Source organism: Schistosoma mansoni, chromosome 1 (assembly GCF_000237925.1).
Source record: "Schistosoma mansoni strain Puerto Rico chromosome 1, complete genome".
Taxonomy (NCBI): domain Eukaryota; kingdom Metazoa; phylum Platyhelminthes; class Trematoda; order Strigeidida; family Schistosomatidae; genus Schistosoma; species Schistosoma mansoni.
The window spans coordinates 59,473,492-59,491,873 of NC_031495.1; the positions used below are offsets into that span (position 1 = coordinate 59,473,492).

The following is an 18,382-nucleotide window of genomic DNA, read 5'->3' on the forward strand; positions in this document are numbered from 1 at the left end:
CCTAGACCCAAGTTTTATTTCTCTATATTTGGAGATACAAGGACCAGTCAGGTTTCAACTAGTGTCTACTTTTGGAATTGGGAAGAAACGTAGACTCCATAAGGTCTAATTGTGTAAGAGGTTGGAAAAACTTTAAAACATTTATATAAAAGAATGAACATTAAGCTTAGTTGGTTATGTGGACTACATTTTTACGCTACACAAGACTTAACTAACTGATTCAATAGTATGAGATAAAAAAAGAAATAACCGTTGAAGTTTGCTTAACTCAGTTAAAATATGTGATTAAAAACACCACGTCGTTGGTGAATGCCTTCTGGTACTCAATAAAATATATCTCAGTTTTGAAGACAAAGATAAATCTACAAATCACTGAGATAGAGAAACAAATCTTAACAGTGAGAATTAAAAGGGTGGACTTTTACAAGAGTAGTGGAAAAGTAGTATGTAAAACTAGTTTTTAATGAGAACTTACACCAATAGTTATGAGCAAATCATGTTCCTTCATTTGATGCATTAGGTGAACACAGCTGTCGTGAGCTTGGAATGAAGTTATGTGTAAGCCCCGATCTACACGGCATGCAAAGCCATAAGAATCCCCAAACCATATGTGACCACGACCATATGTTGTGCAGTTGGTGTTAACAGTCTATCAAGGTATTTAAAAATAATCCATTATTTGCGAAATATGTATTATACGTAAATATGAAATAAACTGACAGTCATAATGCTTTCCGATAGCCAGTTAAATAGCTCTATGTCTTACGGAAAGAGGTAAATATTATGTGATACAAAAGTGTGTAGCTTTTCTCCTGATAAAGTGTAACACAACCAGTGTCTTTTGATAGTCTTTATTTAAACGTGAATTTGCAGCTGCTTCTACGACATGACACTGGCATTCCTCTGTGAATTAACCAAGCAGTCAAATAAACGTTAACTATAGCCGAATTTTGTGTAATACTAACCATAGTGCCCCAAAAATACGACAATGAAAATGTCAATTTAATTTTTAAAAGACTTTTAAAACCTAGCTCAAGGAATTTAGAGACCTTAGGTAGATGTCAAAAATCTAAGTAAGAAAACGAGGTCACAGGAAAAAAACTTAACTGTTCAATAAACAAAACTCCGTAATTTTGTATGTGTGAAAACCAATATCTGGATATTTCAACTGAAGTAAGAGACGAGATATTAAAAGTTTGCAACTTCTTGGTTGACAATTTTAATTTTCATATTATTAAATACTATTTAAATCAAATTGAAAGACAAAAACACAAGTTCCTGGGTTCGATTACCGTGTGTGGGACCGTAGAAGCTCACTGCCGCATTCCATACTAGGATAAGACGGCCATCAAGTGATTCCAGGTTTCGAATGGTGGTTCAACTTAATTCGGTTTATGATTTCAACTGAATTCAACAATCTGAACAACTCCACACTCACAAAAAATTTGTTTTGCATTTTGGATAGTACGAAAAGGTATTCCTAGATAAACTCATTTTACGAAAGAAATTGTGCTTTCCGACCGTAGATGCTACCTTGAAGTGGTGGTCGGGTTTATATACTGCGAATATACGATTGAGCCATATTGGCTGGTATAGTTAATCCTTTATGTCCTACCACGCCATGCAAGTTGGTTGGAGAACAGTAAGACTGAAAGCGGCAACTTACTGTCTGCGGGTGGACTTACTGCTTGCTGTAGGACGCGACAGCAGCAAGATGTTTTCCTCAAACACATGTCAGCTGCAGCGATGCTGCCTCTTCACAAATCAAGGGGGATCAGGAAAGGTAGGCCCTAAAGTAAATACAACTAATCCTACCTCATGAATTCCTGACTTCGTCTGTAAGGCCTCTTGAAGCACGAAGCTCGCACAATACAAGCTTCCCACAGAAAGGCCGTGTAATCGGTCTTAGGCAGTTGTAACCCTACCTATAAGGTCACGCTTCCAGGTCACTACGACTACTACTAAGTCAGTTTCTTTTCCAGGTCCATCAAGAAGAAGTGTCGTTCCACAATGCTCAACTTTTTTACTTCACCCAATTAAACATTTGAGAATGTGTATACACAGGATAACATCAGTATTCATTAACCGTTTGCCGGAGAGGTATATTAGAATTAATATCAATTTATTTGTAAAATAACTATGGTTATCAACAGTACTTTAAATTGTTTGCAAGGGTGAAGGTGCATTTACTCTTTGTTCTATTTACTTTCAGTTCATCAATTTATATTTTTCTAGTCTATTATATATTGGATTCCTATTCTTTCCTATTACTTCAGCCTGTAGCTCTTCTAGAGTTACTGCCGGTACCAAGCCCATACAAAGGAGGGTTGGGTATGCGGTCAGAGACCTCATCCCGTAGGCTGTTAGAGAACAAAATGGAAGATCATAATATTGTTCGGAACTTCCAATTAATAGATGAAGGTTTCGTAATGACTTAATCGCCAGAAGCAGTAAAATTTATTTGATAATTGAGATTTCCAAACACTATGAAGTAGTACAAATCAGCTTTCTAATAGACCACACGTGTATAACATTAGCAAACTATATAATTAAGATTTTCATTGATAAACTTTCAGTGTTTATTCCACAATAAAGCAATGAGTTACTTTCGTCGTATCCTGAAATCTTCCAATCGTTTGTTGTTAGGTGGGGTCCCTAAATTTTAAGGAAAACGAAAAACATGCAGTTCAATAACGATGCACAAGTTACTGGATCTACGATGCTTATGATTCACCCCATTACCATAACCCAATGAGTTATTGGAATACAAGTGTTGGAATGCAAGCCAATTTTATACTTTCTTAACTTGAGTAACGGAAGAAACCGATCCAGTCATTAAAAAAAGAAATAATGTGAATTTAGCGAGACAAATCCAACTGGACTATATTTGTTTACTTAGATAATAAAAGCAAAAGAAAGCTTACTTGCAACCTAGAGAACTGACTTTCGCCGTCCAGTAAATCGACTTCTTTTCGATCGAACAAGAGTAGTCGCCGGGACTGACAGTGAATGTTAATTTAGAAAAATGAAAGTTGACTAAGAGGAATATAATTAAAAACCACAGTCAAAATTCCACACTGAGTCTAAGACATTAGAAAGAAGAGCTTTCATCCTCACCTAGATTAGCTACCCTAAGCAATTATACGGCTATCCATTGATATTTTCACTTATTTTAATTGTAGAGCGTTTTCAGCACTTTGAGTGGTAATTCGAGAATATTTAGGTTCCCTACCGTAACGTTAATCGCTTCTTTAAGATCATTCAAGATTAGTACTCGGCACTTCTCAACCATCCAAACGACCAGGTATTGAGCATTAAAAGATTGATGCATCAATTCTTCGCGTCTTATATATGGAAACGACTTGGGGTGCAATTAGTAAGGATGACTATGAATTTGTTAGTGAACTGATAGCAGGAGTGGTAGACACATACTAGATATTTTAAATTACTCATCTCTAAAACAATAGGTAAATCATGTATTAAAAAATTGGCTCATAAACATTAATTTTACTCTGTACTGTGAACTAAATACAAGAATATTCAGTAGTAAACCAGCGTCTGTATAGGACAAAGAACCTCGACATGTCATTCAGTATGTCTGAACAATATTAAGACCTTATGATGGTTGTTTTGCTACGATAAAAGTTAATACTGAGGTTACTGACAAGAGCTATCAGACTTAAACCGAACTTCAAATTATATGTTCAGTAACAAAATCTCGTGCGACCGCGGGTGTGAAAGGTTGAAAATTATTAAAAGCGGATTCAGACGAATACTTTCGTATAGCTACTGTTTGTTGCTTCTGTTGCATTTTAAGTCCCAAAAGTCTCTGAACATATGACCATCAGTGCACTGAATAATAGGATTAAGGAATGCATGCGCATATGTTCACTGCCCAACGTCGTTGCATTCTTTTTGGAAAATCATGCAGTATGGAAACAGTTCATATCCAAGGGTATTAAATCTCATAAGTCAATCAACTTACATATGCCATTCATAAAAGACTCAAGGTCAATTCTGTGCCGACCACTTTTAGATTGAGCGCGTGAAAAAGGGTGAGATTCTCCTTGATAACATAAGACAATTCCTATAAGTGGTAGTCTATTTTGCTAAGGAATTATTGTGTGTGATAGTTTCAGTTCATCACTCTCAAGAGCCAGATTGCCAGTACCTCATTCTAGTAATCACTGAAGATAACCAAAATACTGTATAAATGCATAAAGCCACAATACCTGAAAAGGAAACCATGTCGTTAGATGGGTCATTCTAATCCTGAAAGCATATTTTAGTGTACTGTACTGTTATCTCTTAGACAGTGTGGCTCCAGATAAGTGGAGGAGACAAGATTAGGAGCCAACTCTGCTAACTTTAAACTACGGGACCTTCTTGTCAGTACTCTCAAGAACTGTCAAAAACTCGTGACCAGCTCTTATCGATAGACTTCTTAGAAAATTGAGAACTCTGCATAGCATCAGAGTATTGGCATTAAACTCCAGACAAATAATCTATCTAGCTAGACGTACTCTACATTAGGAAAATGACAACAGGATGGTGAACCATACATCTAATTTCGTGTTTAATGATGTTGAACGTAGAATAGTTAACCGGCACATATAGCTATTTCAGGCGAAGGCTGTCAGTCTGTTGTACGTATTACTCTTTGAGTCACTTCGTCTAAGAATAAACAAACTTAAAGATTCCACAGATATTCAAGGACTAACAACGCTATTGTCTGTAGTATATTTATTGTCGAAGGTTATCGGCACGGTCAAATCGAAAGTCAGGGATGCATGTGTTCGAAGACATATTTGAGAGGTTGTCTGTTGAGGATGCAACGGATATTCTAGTTTTACAACTGGATACCAGTAGCACCTTCTATGTTTGATCGTTCCCAGTCAGATAGAAATCAGAAGTCAGACGAGAGGAGGCAGGAAAGATATATTTGATTCGTTACCAATATATCGAGGACCTTTTCTATGAGCTGGCTAATGAAACGTAGGAGCTGTGTCCCACGCCGAGTCGAAACGTGATCTGGTGCGGATGCATGACCGAAAGCCTTCAGCTAAACAAGTCCACTTAAACAACGTGGTCAGCATCCAATGTCGAACACTTAATGAGCTATTGATTTTGGGGAATTATTTACAGCTACAGATCACTCCCCCCCTAGTGAGGTAGTGATGCCCCTAAGACGTGACCAGCCAGAAGTTTAAACCCAACGAGTTTGTCGTTGGTAAACACTCTTCTGATAGCTTGCTTCGTTTAGCAGCGTCTGGTCGTCTTTCCTTAAACTATGGGACCAAAATGTACAACGTAGCAATAAAGAAATATAGTACAATGAAAATTTCGGTTCCTTGCGAAACTTCGTCGTTCTTTTCCAGCCGTCCTGGAAAAGAGGAAAAATAAAACGTGTGAGTGCATGTCGAAAATACACTCGTACTTGCGTAAGGACGCAAGATGAGCGGAAAAAAATAAACTGATACACTTACAAACAGCGTAAAAGCGATCGGAAAAAAGGTTTTCTTTTGGTTTTTTTCAATATATAAATATATACGCTCAAAAAAAATGTTTTGTTTTTTTTTTTGTTTTTTTTTATATAAATAAAAAAATGAGCATATTAAAAAAAATTTATAATAAACTTTGAAAGGGTAATTCAAGATAAAGCTTATGTCCTACGTGCAATATTCGTTAAGATGTTCTGGAAATCTTACTCGTCTTCCAGAACGCGTTGTTTTAGGTTTTTCTATCGACGTTGACGAAGTATCAAGTTGTGTGTCGGTTGTCGTGTAGGGTACTACGAGTGTAGTAGCTGTGTCGTTTGCTTGTACCGAAGGAAAATCGACGTAGATAGGGTTTCCTTCTAGGTACGCAGCTTTGAGTCGATCGATACTGATGCTATCTTTCGTACCGTTCTTATCGACTACATAGTACTTAGGTTCGCGTTGAAGAACTTTGAAGGGTCCTTCGTATGCTGATTCGAGGGGTCGTCGATGTGAGTCTCGACGAACGAAGACGTGTGTACTATGTCGTAATTCGGGTTGAACGAAAACATCAGTTGATTGAGGTCGAGTGTGAGCAGGTTTAACTGAACGCATAGCGTTTGTAAGCCTACTCGTGTAAGAGTTTAGATCCATGTTCAATGAAGAAGCTGAAGGATCCACGAATTCTCCTGGGAGTCGGAGTGTCGTTCCGTAAACGAGTTGAGATGCCGTGTATCCAATGTCAGCTTTCACTGCATTGCGGATACCTAGCAAGACGAGTGGAAGAGCGTCTGTCCACTGTGAAACGTTTGAAGCTGATAATGAAGCTTTTAGTTGTCGATGAAAACGTTCTACCAACCCGTTTGCTTGTGGGTGGTAGGCGGTCGTTCGGAAGCGCGTGATTCCTAATAGTGAGGTCAGACAACGGAAAAGTCCAGATTCGAATTGGCGTCCGCGGTCTGTAGTGATTGTGGAAGGGCAGCCGAAATTTGCTACCCATCGTTCGACGAAAGCACGGGCCACGGTTTCAGCAGTAATGTCCTTAATCGGTACTGCTTCTGGCCATCGAGTGAAACGGTCTACGCATGTTAGGAGATATGAGTATCCGTTCGAGTCGGGTAAGGGTCCTACTAAATCTATATGGACGTGGTCGAAACGAGCGTCAGGGGTTTTGGAAGAGCCTCAGGGACATTTGTTATGTCTTATGATCTTAGATTTCTGACAGCTTACACAGGAGCGTGCCCACTCCCTCACGTCTTTATTCATGCCAGGCCAACAAAAGCGTTCGGCTATAAGTTCGATTGTTGCACGAGCACCTGGATGAGAAAGATTGTGCAACGTATTGAAGACGTTGCGGCGATAATGTTTTGGTACAATTGGACGATCCCTACCTGTAGATGTGTCACAGAGTAAGGTTTCCTTACCTGTTCCCATCTGCCTAATACTTAGTTTAAGAGTTGTCGAGGATAACTCATGCTGAAGATCAATGTCTTCTTTTTGAAGCTGAGCGAGTTTAAGAAGGTCGATTCCTTGGAAACTGTTCAAGGAATTTATTCGAGACAAGGCGTCTGCAACTACATTGTTAGCTCCAGAAATATGTTGTATGTCTGAAGTAAACTGCGAAATGTAGTCGAGTTGTCGAGACTCTCGCGGTGAGTACTTGTCTGAAGATGAATTTAAAGAGAAGGTAAGAGGTTTGTGATCGGTAAAAAGTGTGAATTCTCTTCCTTCGATGGAATGTTGGAAATGCCGTACAGCACAATACATAGCTAGGAGTTCCCTACCGAACGTGCTGTACCTAGCTTCCGCGTCTAACAACCGTCTCGAGAAAAATCCTAAAGGTTGCCACGAGTTGTTAACCCATTGTTGTAAGACTGCTCCGATTGCTGAGTCGGATGCGTCTACTGCGATACTAATGGGCGCTTGACTGTCCTGATGAGCAAGCAAGGTTGCTTTAGCGATGTGTTCCTTAACTGTGGAAAATGCTTTACGGGCTATGTCGTCTAAACTAATTGATTTCGCATTTCCACGAAGCTGATCGGTTAACGGTTTCATTAGGGATGCGCACTTGGGTATGAACCGTCTATAGTAACTCACGAGTCCGTTGAAAGTTCGTAACTGCTTGATCGTGGTCGGTTCTGGGTAATCCAGAATGGCCGCCACTTTGCTCCTAAGTGGTCGGATGCCTTGAGCATCAATAGTGTGTCCTAAGAAGTCTAAGCAGTTAGTTCCGATTTGGCATTTCTGAATGTTGACAGTAATGCCATGCCTTTGGAGTCGATCGAAAACAATGTCCAGATGCTTGAGATGTGATTCTCTGTCCGAACTTGCTATTAGACAGTCATCAACATACGCATGTACGAAGTTGAGACCTCGGAAGACGTCGTCTATAAACCTTTGGAAGGTTTGAGCCGCATTTCTTAAACCAAAAGGCATTCGTAGAAATTCGTAAAGACCGAAGGGAGTGATGATGGCGGTTTTAGGAATGTCGTCAGGTGCCATCGGTATTTGGTTATAAGCTTTAACCAAGTCGATTTTCGAAAAGACAGTTGTACCTTTCAAGGTAGCTGTCAAATCGTGAATATGAGGCAGCGGGTAACGATCGGGAATGGTTTTAGCATTCAGACGCCGATAATCACCAGTTGGCCGCCAATCATTGCTGTCCTTTTTAGGGACCATGTGCAATGGGGATGCCCATGGACTATTCGATGGTCGAATTATCCCTAGGTCCATCATGTGGTCGAATTCGTTTTTAGCTAACCTAAGCTTCTCGGGAGCGAGTCTTCGAGCTTTCAAAAATACAGGTGGTCCTGTAGTCGAGATGTGATGTGTAACATTGCTGGTTACACAAGGTAATTTCGATTGCGATTGGCATATCCCGGGGTATTTGTCGAGTACTGCTTGGTACAAGGGGTCTATGGCGTGCTTAATCGTGACTGGGGATAACCTGCAACCAGAACAAGGAGTTACGCAAACGGATAACTTAGTGTTTCCGTCTATTAACCTTCGTGCGCGTGTGTCGATGAGTAGATTGTGGTGTTGTAACAGGTCAATACCAATGATTGGCATAGAGACATCTGCAACCACGAAAATCCAGTGTATGGGTTTACGTAAACCCACGTTAAGGTAGACGTACCTTTTACCGTAAGTAGCGATCGGCTTTCCGTTTGCCGCCTGTAAACTTAAAACAGACTCGCGAAGTCTGTCGTCGAGATTTGCTGGAAGAACGCTAACTTCTGCGCCAGTGTCGACGAGGTAGCGAACTTTCGTAGTCACATCCGTGACATATAAGAGGCGGCTGTGTTCGCCGGCTACGGTTGCCGTTAACGCGTGCCGGCTGGGAAGTTTCCCGAACTGTTTTTCGTGTCACTCGATTTTGGGGTCGGATAATTGCAAGGTTTCCTGCAGTTTCTGGAAAACTTACCGTACTGGTTATGATACCAGCACCAGTCGGGATTGTCTGTCTCTCGTGGTCGAGAGCCAGATCGCTTACGTGAGGCGCTTCTACGCGGGGTTTTTGACCGACTACGGTCATTGCGAACTCTAAGATATCGTGTAAGCGTGTGACATAGTTCGGCCATGTCAGTCGAGGTCGATTGGGGTTTTTCTTTGATAGTAAAAACCTCGGCCTTAGAAAATTTGGTGATTTCCAAGATTCGATCGGCAGATGCAGCTAGTTCATCTATGGCATTGTTTTGAAATGAAACAAGCACTGCCTGCACCTGTTGAGGGAGTTTAGACAAGAAAAGTTGTCTAAATAGGCCATCATCGAAAGTTCGTTGGCCGATGACTTCTCTCATTCTAAGCAACATGTCCGTCGCAGAACCATGTTGCAAGTCGATATTGTTAAGGAGTTGGTCTAACCGTTGTCGATCAGTTAGGTCTCCTCGTTTTAAAATCGATAGCTTAAGCGTTTCGTAAGGTTCGGGAACATCACTAGTAAACATACTAGGTGTTACGTACCTGTTAAACTCGCGCGGTAACGCCTTAACTACCGCGAGGAAACGTGTGCGCGAGTCCGTGATTCCGTGCATGCAAAAATCGGCTTCTGCACAGCAGAACCAGGACTCGATATTGTCGGGCCAAAATGGCGTTAACTGAATCGAAATAGGGGGAATAGACTTTAACTTAAAGACCTTGGGTGAGTGTTCCGTCATAGTAATATAGCTAACGAAAAATGTCTAATTAAAATATATCCGAGAAAAAAAAATTCGCGAAAAAAGTATATCACAATATATAAAATTCAAATAAAGAATAACAATGAATAATAATATTCCAAGATGGAACAGACTCACAGTATATTGACTTGGTGTACCAGATCACGTCGGTCTCACCAATGATGATGCAACGGATATTCTAGTTTTACAACTGGATACCAGTAGCACCTTCTATGTTTGATCGTTCCCAGTCAGATAGAAATCAGAAGTCAGACGAGAGGAGGCAGGAAAGATATATTTGATTCGTTACCAATATATCGAGGACCTTTTCTATGAGCTGGCTAATGAAACGTAGGAGCTGTGTCCCACGCCGAGTCGAAACGTGATCTGGTGCGGATGCATGACCGAAAGCCTTCAGCTAAACAAGTCCACTTAAACAACGTGGTCAGCATCCAATGTCGAACACTTAATGAGCTATTGATTTTGGGGAATTATTTACAGCTACACTGTATTTTGAAAACCGTTAGATCTGAGATGCCTAGCAGTTGCGCGGGGTGCGTAGCACGGCGTACCCATTCGTGATCTGTTGCGAATGCTAGCCATGAGCCCTCAGTTTGTGTTGGTCCGGGTAAACTAGTGAAGTCCTCATCAGTGTTAAAGTCTCACAGAACTATTTATTTTTATCGGACTGATTTACCACTGAACACTTATAATATGAATTCGTCTGTTCTCTTCGAGTATTGCAGGAACAGTATGTCGTGGCCGTGGAGTTATGGAGATACGTCGTCTTAGTAACTTTCACTTACGCGGAATTCACATCATTGTCTACACTGACTCGTCCTACCGTGAGGTCAGCAATGTGACGTCCAACATTTCTGAAGGACATCTTTGAACTGGGAAGAGAGTAATATACTTGACACGAAAAGCAAGAGGTTAAAGCGACCGTGCCCGCATGACCAAGACATGCCATTTCGCTTGATCGCTCCCGCTACCATCATTGTTGGACTTCTCTTTTTGTAGATCTCAGTAATTATACGCTCATCTTCGAAGATTGTGTGGTTAGGGAGGAATACCACTACAACGTTTTAGTACTGGTATTGTAGTGGTAAATATTTACAGTTCAGTCCAATTGCAGTTCAAAATTATGTTCTAACTTTGAAAAATATACCGCTCGATCAAACCTCATACCAGTAAATTTGGACAGACATCTTGCTGATTCAGCTGGGGAGTATTTGCTTAACGACTGGCAGTTTTGTTCAAACTCACTGACAGTAGGAGAGTATTGTGTTTATTTCTTCAAAATTGTAAAATTCATCTGGAACATTTCGAAAGAAGAACGAGAAAATAAGAAGGTGGAATTAAGTTCAAATCCTACGATAACCGGTTGGAAGTACTAAATTTATGTATATTAGCGTACAGGAACTCAGTTTGCCATCTTGTGATTACCTAAAATATTTAAAATGCACAACGATAACCTGCATGACACCCACTTAAGTCCAGTAAGAATACGAATCTAGGAAGAAATATTGCAACTGGGAAATAAAATAAAAACGATTGACCTATAGAAGAGTCCACTTTCTTGACAATTGATTTTCAAATCTGAAAGATCGTAAATATGAATATAACGGAAAGAAAACGTAGAATATCCCTCTAAATCATTTCATCGCACAGCGCAGTCGTTTATTTGCTTGTTCTCCCTGTCGTGCATTTTAATCTTTATTCAGCTCTTTTTTAACCAGACTTTGTGTTCTTCTGTTTTTTCCCGTTTGAGCTTTTTTAATGTGAATTTGATTGGCGACTTACCTTTTGTTACCTCATTTTTCTGTTGCATGTTGCCGGACTATTGGCAATAAGGTCGTGTTTGACTAAGCTCAAGGTCGAGGAGTGATTCATTATGTGACTGTTAACCTTTGACTGACTGCGAGGAAAGATTACTGGAATTCCTACAGATAGACATCTGATCCCGTCTTTTTGGGAATATTTTTGTTGATTCTCAGGTATTGAACTCTTCTGTATCAACCACTTCTTTTGTTGTTAAGCACGCCAATTTATGTTAGAGTAACCCTTGACTGTATAGCACAGGCTGAACCGTTTGGATTATTTTGTATTTTTTATGTAACTTGTTCTCTTTCTTTAAATCTGACAGAGAGTTTGTGTTTTGATTTAATTTATCACGAGTCAATAAAAAAGGCTTTGCACGCTACACAGAAAAACATAATGTAGTCCAATCAAATTAATTTTCGTTCGTTAGTCCTGCGTACAAACCAAATATCAGCCATTCATTAGTTACAATGAAACTATTTTTCAACATGACGATAATAACAGTTATAGGGATAATATAGTGTTAAATAAACATGATAAAACCGAGGTAAAATAAGTAAGGGAATAAAAATGTCATTCTTGTTGAGTAAACTTGTGATCATATCGTTGTCAGAAATTTGAATATTCAGCAAGAAGATAAGTAAATGATTACAGTTAGAAATGGAAGGCTCGATGTGATAAAATTAAATGTTGAGATTGTGACGGACCGTATTTAGGAGGATAGTGGAAAGAGAAATAAGTCGGTCAACAGCAAAAGTTCTGTGGAGAAGATAGACGGAAAGTAGACGGCTTAGAGTGGGAGAAGGAAGAAAAATTACGAGAGATTGAGACTAATGTAGATGGAGAGTTTGTATTTTTCTTTTGTGCACATATTTCAAGCTTTTCAAAATGTATTGTAAGTGCTCCGCTATTGCTAAAAAGATGGTGTATAACTGCGTTTGTTAGCATACTGCCTCTCTCGTAGACTACTTTAAACGTAGGGTTTGTTTTGATCGAATGACCTGTGTTCGTAAGGTATTCGGTTATTGGGCTTCTTATTCAGCCAGGTAATGTTCTTGAAGTCTTCTGGATAATGATCAGTACAGGGTAGTAGAGATTGTAAACTTTTAATTGAGATCACCAATCGCTCAATGTTAGACCACCATTCAAGTCAGATATTAATGCCGTTGCATGCAAGCTCAACGGCCTGGTGATTAAAAGTTCGAGTGCGAGGATGACGGTCTTGAGTTCGAATCCCGCGCATGAGATCGTAGATGCGCGCTGTTGAGGATTCCTATACTGGAACGAAATGTCCATCCAGTGCTTCTAAGTTTTCGATAGTGGTTGTACATTGATTGACTCATGATCTCAATCTTTTGCATGAAATGAGCATCTGTCGACCTATATACCTGGCTCCACAAAAACAGGTTAACTGATGGACGCAGTGCTGTTTATATGAGATGAGATGATCTATAGATTGTTATCGGACATTGGTCAGCTAGAGAACACTAACCTCAACGTTGCTTCGAAAAACGTTCTAGTAAGATAGTCGGAAATTCTACTCTTCAGGATGTCGATGGCTACTTCACCTTTGAAATGGATGTTCAGATAAAGTGTTTTCTACTCTATGAAGGTTATTTGTGATTTAGGAGATTTGAGTTTTATATCCTTGTCAATAAATACCGATAGATATCTTTCTCCGATAAGCAGTTTCTCATTGACGTTCAGTTCGTTATTTATAACCTCGTGACTACACATTTTTCGTACCCATGTAGCGGGGGTTTAGTTAAGTTTCGCATTCGACTAATGAGGTCCCACCTATGAAGCTAGATATCTGGCTTTTCCAAAAGGGTTTTCCATAGATCTACTTAGAATTTCATTATGTTTTCTTGTCATTTCTCCATCCATAAAGTTAATAATTTGTTTGCTTACAACCAATAATTTGAAATTCATTCCCGGGATGTAGCTATCAGATGTCTAAAGAAGATTATTCAAATCATAAGTGTTACCTTAAATAGTAAAGACACTCTTTGACTAACTTTGAAACAAGTGGAATCGTCAATGGTCTTTTTGAGTTGGTTGTTTTTAAGGCTGGCTGTTAAATAGCTTGCTAGTAATGGACCGAAGGAAGATCCCATTGCTGTGATATTCTTTTGCTTATGATTTACGTCTCCAAATTCAAATAGTACATTAAAATAGCGTTGTAATAGTAATGTTTTAAAATAAGTTACCTGGAGTTTAATAATGATACCAGTATCATCAATATATCTGGAGATAACATTGATATTCTTTGTAAGTGGTACTTTATTAGATAGTGATTCGACATCATGTGAAATGAAACGATTGCCATTTACGTTCATTTGTTTTATGTATTCAACAAACTCAGGAGCGTCATTCCGAGGATGTTTACAAGTTCTTATTGAATGGGTTCTAGATCTGCCACCAGCTTTGTTATGAACTGGTAAACAGGACCGGACATGTGGTGGACCTCGGCGAAAGAGCTTAATCAAAATATAACAATACGCAAAGTTATAACAATATACCAAAAGAATTAACACTACAAACCTAAGCGTGTGTCCATGAGCAACGCAAAAGGTAACAAATTACGGTTAAATTATGAAAAGGTATATTGAGTAACAAAATGGTAACAGTGTTATGAAATGAATGTTACTTGTAAGCTGCTTTCTGAGATAACAACCACAAATAAGTTCACTTGGTTAACAAAGGTTCCTCTGCACGTGATGGCACCAACAGCAAAATGAAGAAGATTAAATCCAGTAGTATTATTCAGTAATGATCCGGGCCAAAGCTCCAACGTAGGGTGGAAAGGCCTAAAAGGATGTTATAATACCATTATAATCTTCAGTCAAGGCCGTGGCCATTAAAGCAGAAGAATAGACGGCGGAAACAACGTTTATATTTTAAGAATCGCGGTAGTGAAGAAGTGTTATATATAACCAAACAAAAGTATTCGTTTTTTTACCATTGATACAGAAAAACAACAGATATTGCATATAAGTGTGGTTACATATAAAGTGTGACAACTAGGAAAAATATGTGATCTTTAATTTGTTGTTACAAAAAATCACTAGATATAAATGTCACTATAGATATCTCACAACCACATTATCTGCCTTAAGTACGCGAATTTGGTCTACCTCTCTGGCATAATTTGGAGTTTCAAGATAACTGGTTATATATAAAGATGTTTAATATTTCTGTGTAGTTGTTAATCATCAAAGTAAGATTCAAGTAACTATAATTAGTTTTACAATAGAAAACTGGTTATTCACACATACATTCCATTCAAAACCCTTGTGATACGGAAGCAATATCTTGATCGTCTGTACGGCCTCACAGAAGCTCCTAGAAGAACTTACTTTCTTGAGAGAAGAAGAAACTCATTCTGGGACTAAGCATACTGAGTCACGATCTTTTGGTTGCACGAAACGCCTACAGTGAGATGTCTCAGATACTAACCACGTGATTGTTTTATTTATTTACAATCAACTACGTGTGTTTCCGCCAATTAGTGTCCCAGAATTTTCCACGGTGACCGACGTGTTGTTTAGTTTGAGACTCTAAAAATCAAAAATATCCTGAGTTGCATGATCTCTCATAAATGTACAGTCTTAAGTGAAATTCAGCTTAGTCCTAAAGGGGTAAAAAAGCTTCTTTATTTTCCATTTACTGCTATCTTCGAAAGTCCAGTTTTTAACGGTAAACTTTCATTTGTTTAAGGCTAGTTTTACGATGTTTGATTGACAGTGATGAATAGAAGTATTTGAATTATTGTACTAACTAGGAATCCCAGAAATAAAGCATTTTGGACCAAGAAGAACTAGATGAGCACGAACGAACGTATTGTATTTGGAACTCGAAATCAGGCAGTCATCAAGTACAAAGGAATTATTAGTTCATACAAACACCGCATTGACCTGACATCTCAAACTCAGTATCATAATCCTCTAACATTGAGGCAACCAGTATTCTCTATTCACATTCTTTGGCATATGTGAAAGATCATGAGAATATGAGTGACTCACAGTATGTCACATATATCAGAACTCTATAAGAAGACTTGATTAGGATAAATAGTTAGTCTACTCCCTACACTTTCATATAATTCCTTTATTCTTGAGATGGGGGAGTAAATCAACAGTTTTGTCAGAATAAGAGATCTTTCATGGTAAAGTTATACTTAGTTTAAAGCAAAAAAGGATATAACTTAAGTGAATTTGGAAGAGGATGTCAAACTTAGACTTTTCGCAAGTTAAATAATCATAGTCATTTTTCATCTTCTACAGCTGGTGTAAATAAAATGACATTTGATAAACGGTTTTCTTGACAATGAGGATATCGTGTATCACTGGATACTTACTGTCCATTCAATTTTTTTCGCTGGACCTACCATATAATATACTAGTTACATGCATAACATTTGACTTTTTGCTTTATGTTTGTAAGCATGGTTCAGGTCCTTGCCGAACCCCAGCTGATAAAGCATGTGTTACAATTTATCTGACTCACCATAGCCCCTTAATATAGTGTCAAGTGAGATCGCTGTAACAATAAAACGGAGGGACTCAGGTTATGTAAGTTTCTGTGGACCATATATAAACTGAAGCTGTGTGATCGACCAGTTGATATATCTATCTTTAATTACGTTGTAGTTCAAAAATTAAGATTATGCAGAGACTCTAGTTTATTTTTGATACACTTTTTCACATGACCTTTCGTGTGATGAATTTGTGGAGGACCAAAAAGTATATTGACTCAAAAATAGCAATAAAGTTAATAAATCCAAATGCTAATATTATAGTATACAAATTATAATTTATAAACACAAACAAAAGTTAAGAGACATTACTTAAGTCAGCAGGTTGGTGCGTGTTCACTTGCGTTTGGTACCAGAATCCACGATTATAGATAATTAATAATTCCAGTGAAGTTGATATGGCTCGAGTAATATAGCTAAACGTAGAATATAATGGAAATGTTGGCTCAGTCTATAATGTAGTAGACAGGTGTTTCAGAGTTCAGTTATTGTAAACACAAGCAATGGAGAACAAGAGCGTGTGTATAGTGGTGTATTTACAAGCGGTTAACAACGTGTGTCATGCAATGAGTAGTACAGAACGGGAAAGTGTGTGTTCAAGGTCATACACTTAAACAACATGTACAATCATTTTGTGGTAAATGTACAGACTGTGAAAATTGACGAAATAAATCCAAGTCATATCGAAAACTATTTACAAAATAGGTTTGTTATACCTATCTCCAAAAATTCATTGACGTAACTGATCGGTTATTAGTTGAAATAGAGGGTCAGTTATTCAGTTTACAATCATACTAAAACATCTTTTTATGTGTATGGACATTCTGACAAATAAGATTTTTTTTAGCTAACATCAGAATCATTAAAACTCTAACTTAAGCAGACAATTATATAAACTAAATCGGCACCCATGTGTATAAAAAGCCTATCCACATGACTTAGACAAACAGTCTTCATTTTTCTGTTTCGGTTTACATATATTTCAAATACATATTCAAGTACAACTAGTGATAAATAACGCGGTTAATGGTTTCAAGTTAGGATGTTGACCTTGATAAACTTATGTTTGGAGTTTTGGAAACAGGAAATATATTGAAACAAACTCTGATATGAATTATGAAATGAAGGCATATGCAACTGCACACCGAATAAAAGTGAATAGAAAGACTCAAAAAGAACCGTACTGATAGTATAACTACCCAGCTTTATAAAAACCAAATTCAATAGGTTAACACTTTATGTGAAGAAACATCCTATCATCAAAATGAAATTTCACTTGATCGACTTCTAATTTTATCATTGATTTCTTCTCCACATACATTAAATTATATTCGAAAATTTATAAAAACTTTTCATAAATATCTATTACATAAAGGCTGAATAAATTCCACGTTCCTGTTGATAGTATGCTGAATTTATAAATTATATTACGCTGAGGCTTGATGACTTAAGCCTCTGAACATGTCTTAGTTACTATGATTTACTGTCATTTCATGATAGACATTTTAAAAGTGTTTCAGTTTTTGGTTACATAATGCAAAAGTATGCTAAAATTACATTAGATCATTCAGCATGAACATTACGATTACTGTAAGAGATGTAAACAATATATATTCATTGTAAGGTATTGATAGATATCTAAGAATAGCCTAGTTATGGAACTTACGAAAATCATCTGTATCTTAGTATGCAAATCATGTGAAGTTGCATAATTGACTAAATTAATCAATCTCCACTTAGTAATGTATGAAATGATATATCAACTTATTACCAGAACTCTTTAAGTTTAAATCAAAGTATTGCACTTTGTCCCCTCGCCCCCGTAAATCTGAATATATCGCAAAATTATGTAGATATATGTATATATACTCTTCATCATCTCTTGTGATTTATACGGAAAGCACAGAATTCTGAATATCCTTATTACTATGTTTTTTGAAACTCGTAAATTTTTACCATTATTTGTTGGAATTATGACAGGAATTATTGTTATCTCACTAAAATCTAAATATGAAAATAAAGTTATTCTATGTACAAATGATAAATCCAGAAAAAAACATGCTGATTTACATTCTAAGGTAGGAAAACAATATGAAATTCAATCAGACCTAAATAAAGCGGTCAAACAAACTTACTGTAAGTTATGCTCAAAAACTCTTATTTAACAAATCTAATTCTCAGAGGGGTTTTTGTGGAGATTTAGTATGTTTCATAGTTTAAAGCGTGAGTCATTTGAAGCTAGACCACCATCGAAAACCTGGAAACACTGGACGGCCGTTTCGTCCTATTATGGGACTCCTCAGCAGTGCGCATCCACGATCCCGCACTCGCGAGATTCGAACCCAGGACTTACCAGTCTCGGTTAAGGGCTTCGGCTCGAGACTGGTAGG

At 38.0% G+C, this 18,382-nt stretch overlaps 2 protein-coding genes across 2 annotated transcripts in view; one reads left to right on the top strand and one right to left on the bottom strand.

Moving 5' to 3' along the window:
• The window catches only part of Smp_194370 (putative vacuolar membrane protein pep11), a gene marked incomplete at its 5' end in the record, with an annotated part of 41,874 nt that extends 38,582 nt beyond the window's left edge, over positions 1-3,292 (bottom strand). Inside the window, 3 exons of the mRNA XM_018795040.1 lie at positions 476-649; positions 2,925-2,999; positions 3,233-3,292. Of these exons, the coding sequence (XP_018649393.1) occupies positions 476-649; positions 2,925-2,999; positions 3,233-3,292 (309 nt within the window). The remainder of the gene's footprint in view (positions 1-475; positions 650-2,924; positions 3,000-3,232) is intronic.
• A 14,628-nt stretch (positions 3,293-17,920) lies between these two features.
• Smp_194380 (putative core 1 udp-galactose:n-acetylgalactosamine-alpha-r beta 1,3-galactosyltransferase) overlaps positions 17,921-18,382 on the top strand; it is a gene marked incomplete at both ends in the record, with an annotated part of 13,935 nt that continues 13,473 nt past the window's right edge. The window contains one exon of the mRNA XM_018795041.1: positions 17,921-18,128. Coding sequence (XP_018649394.1) covers positions 17,921-18,128 — 208 coding nt within the window. The remainder of the gene's footprint in view (positions 18,129-18,382) is intronic.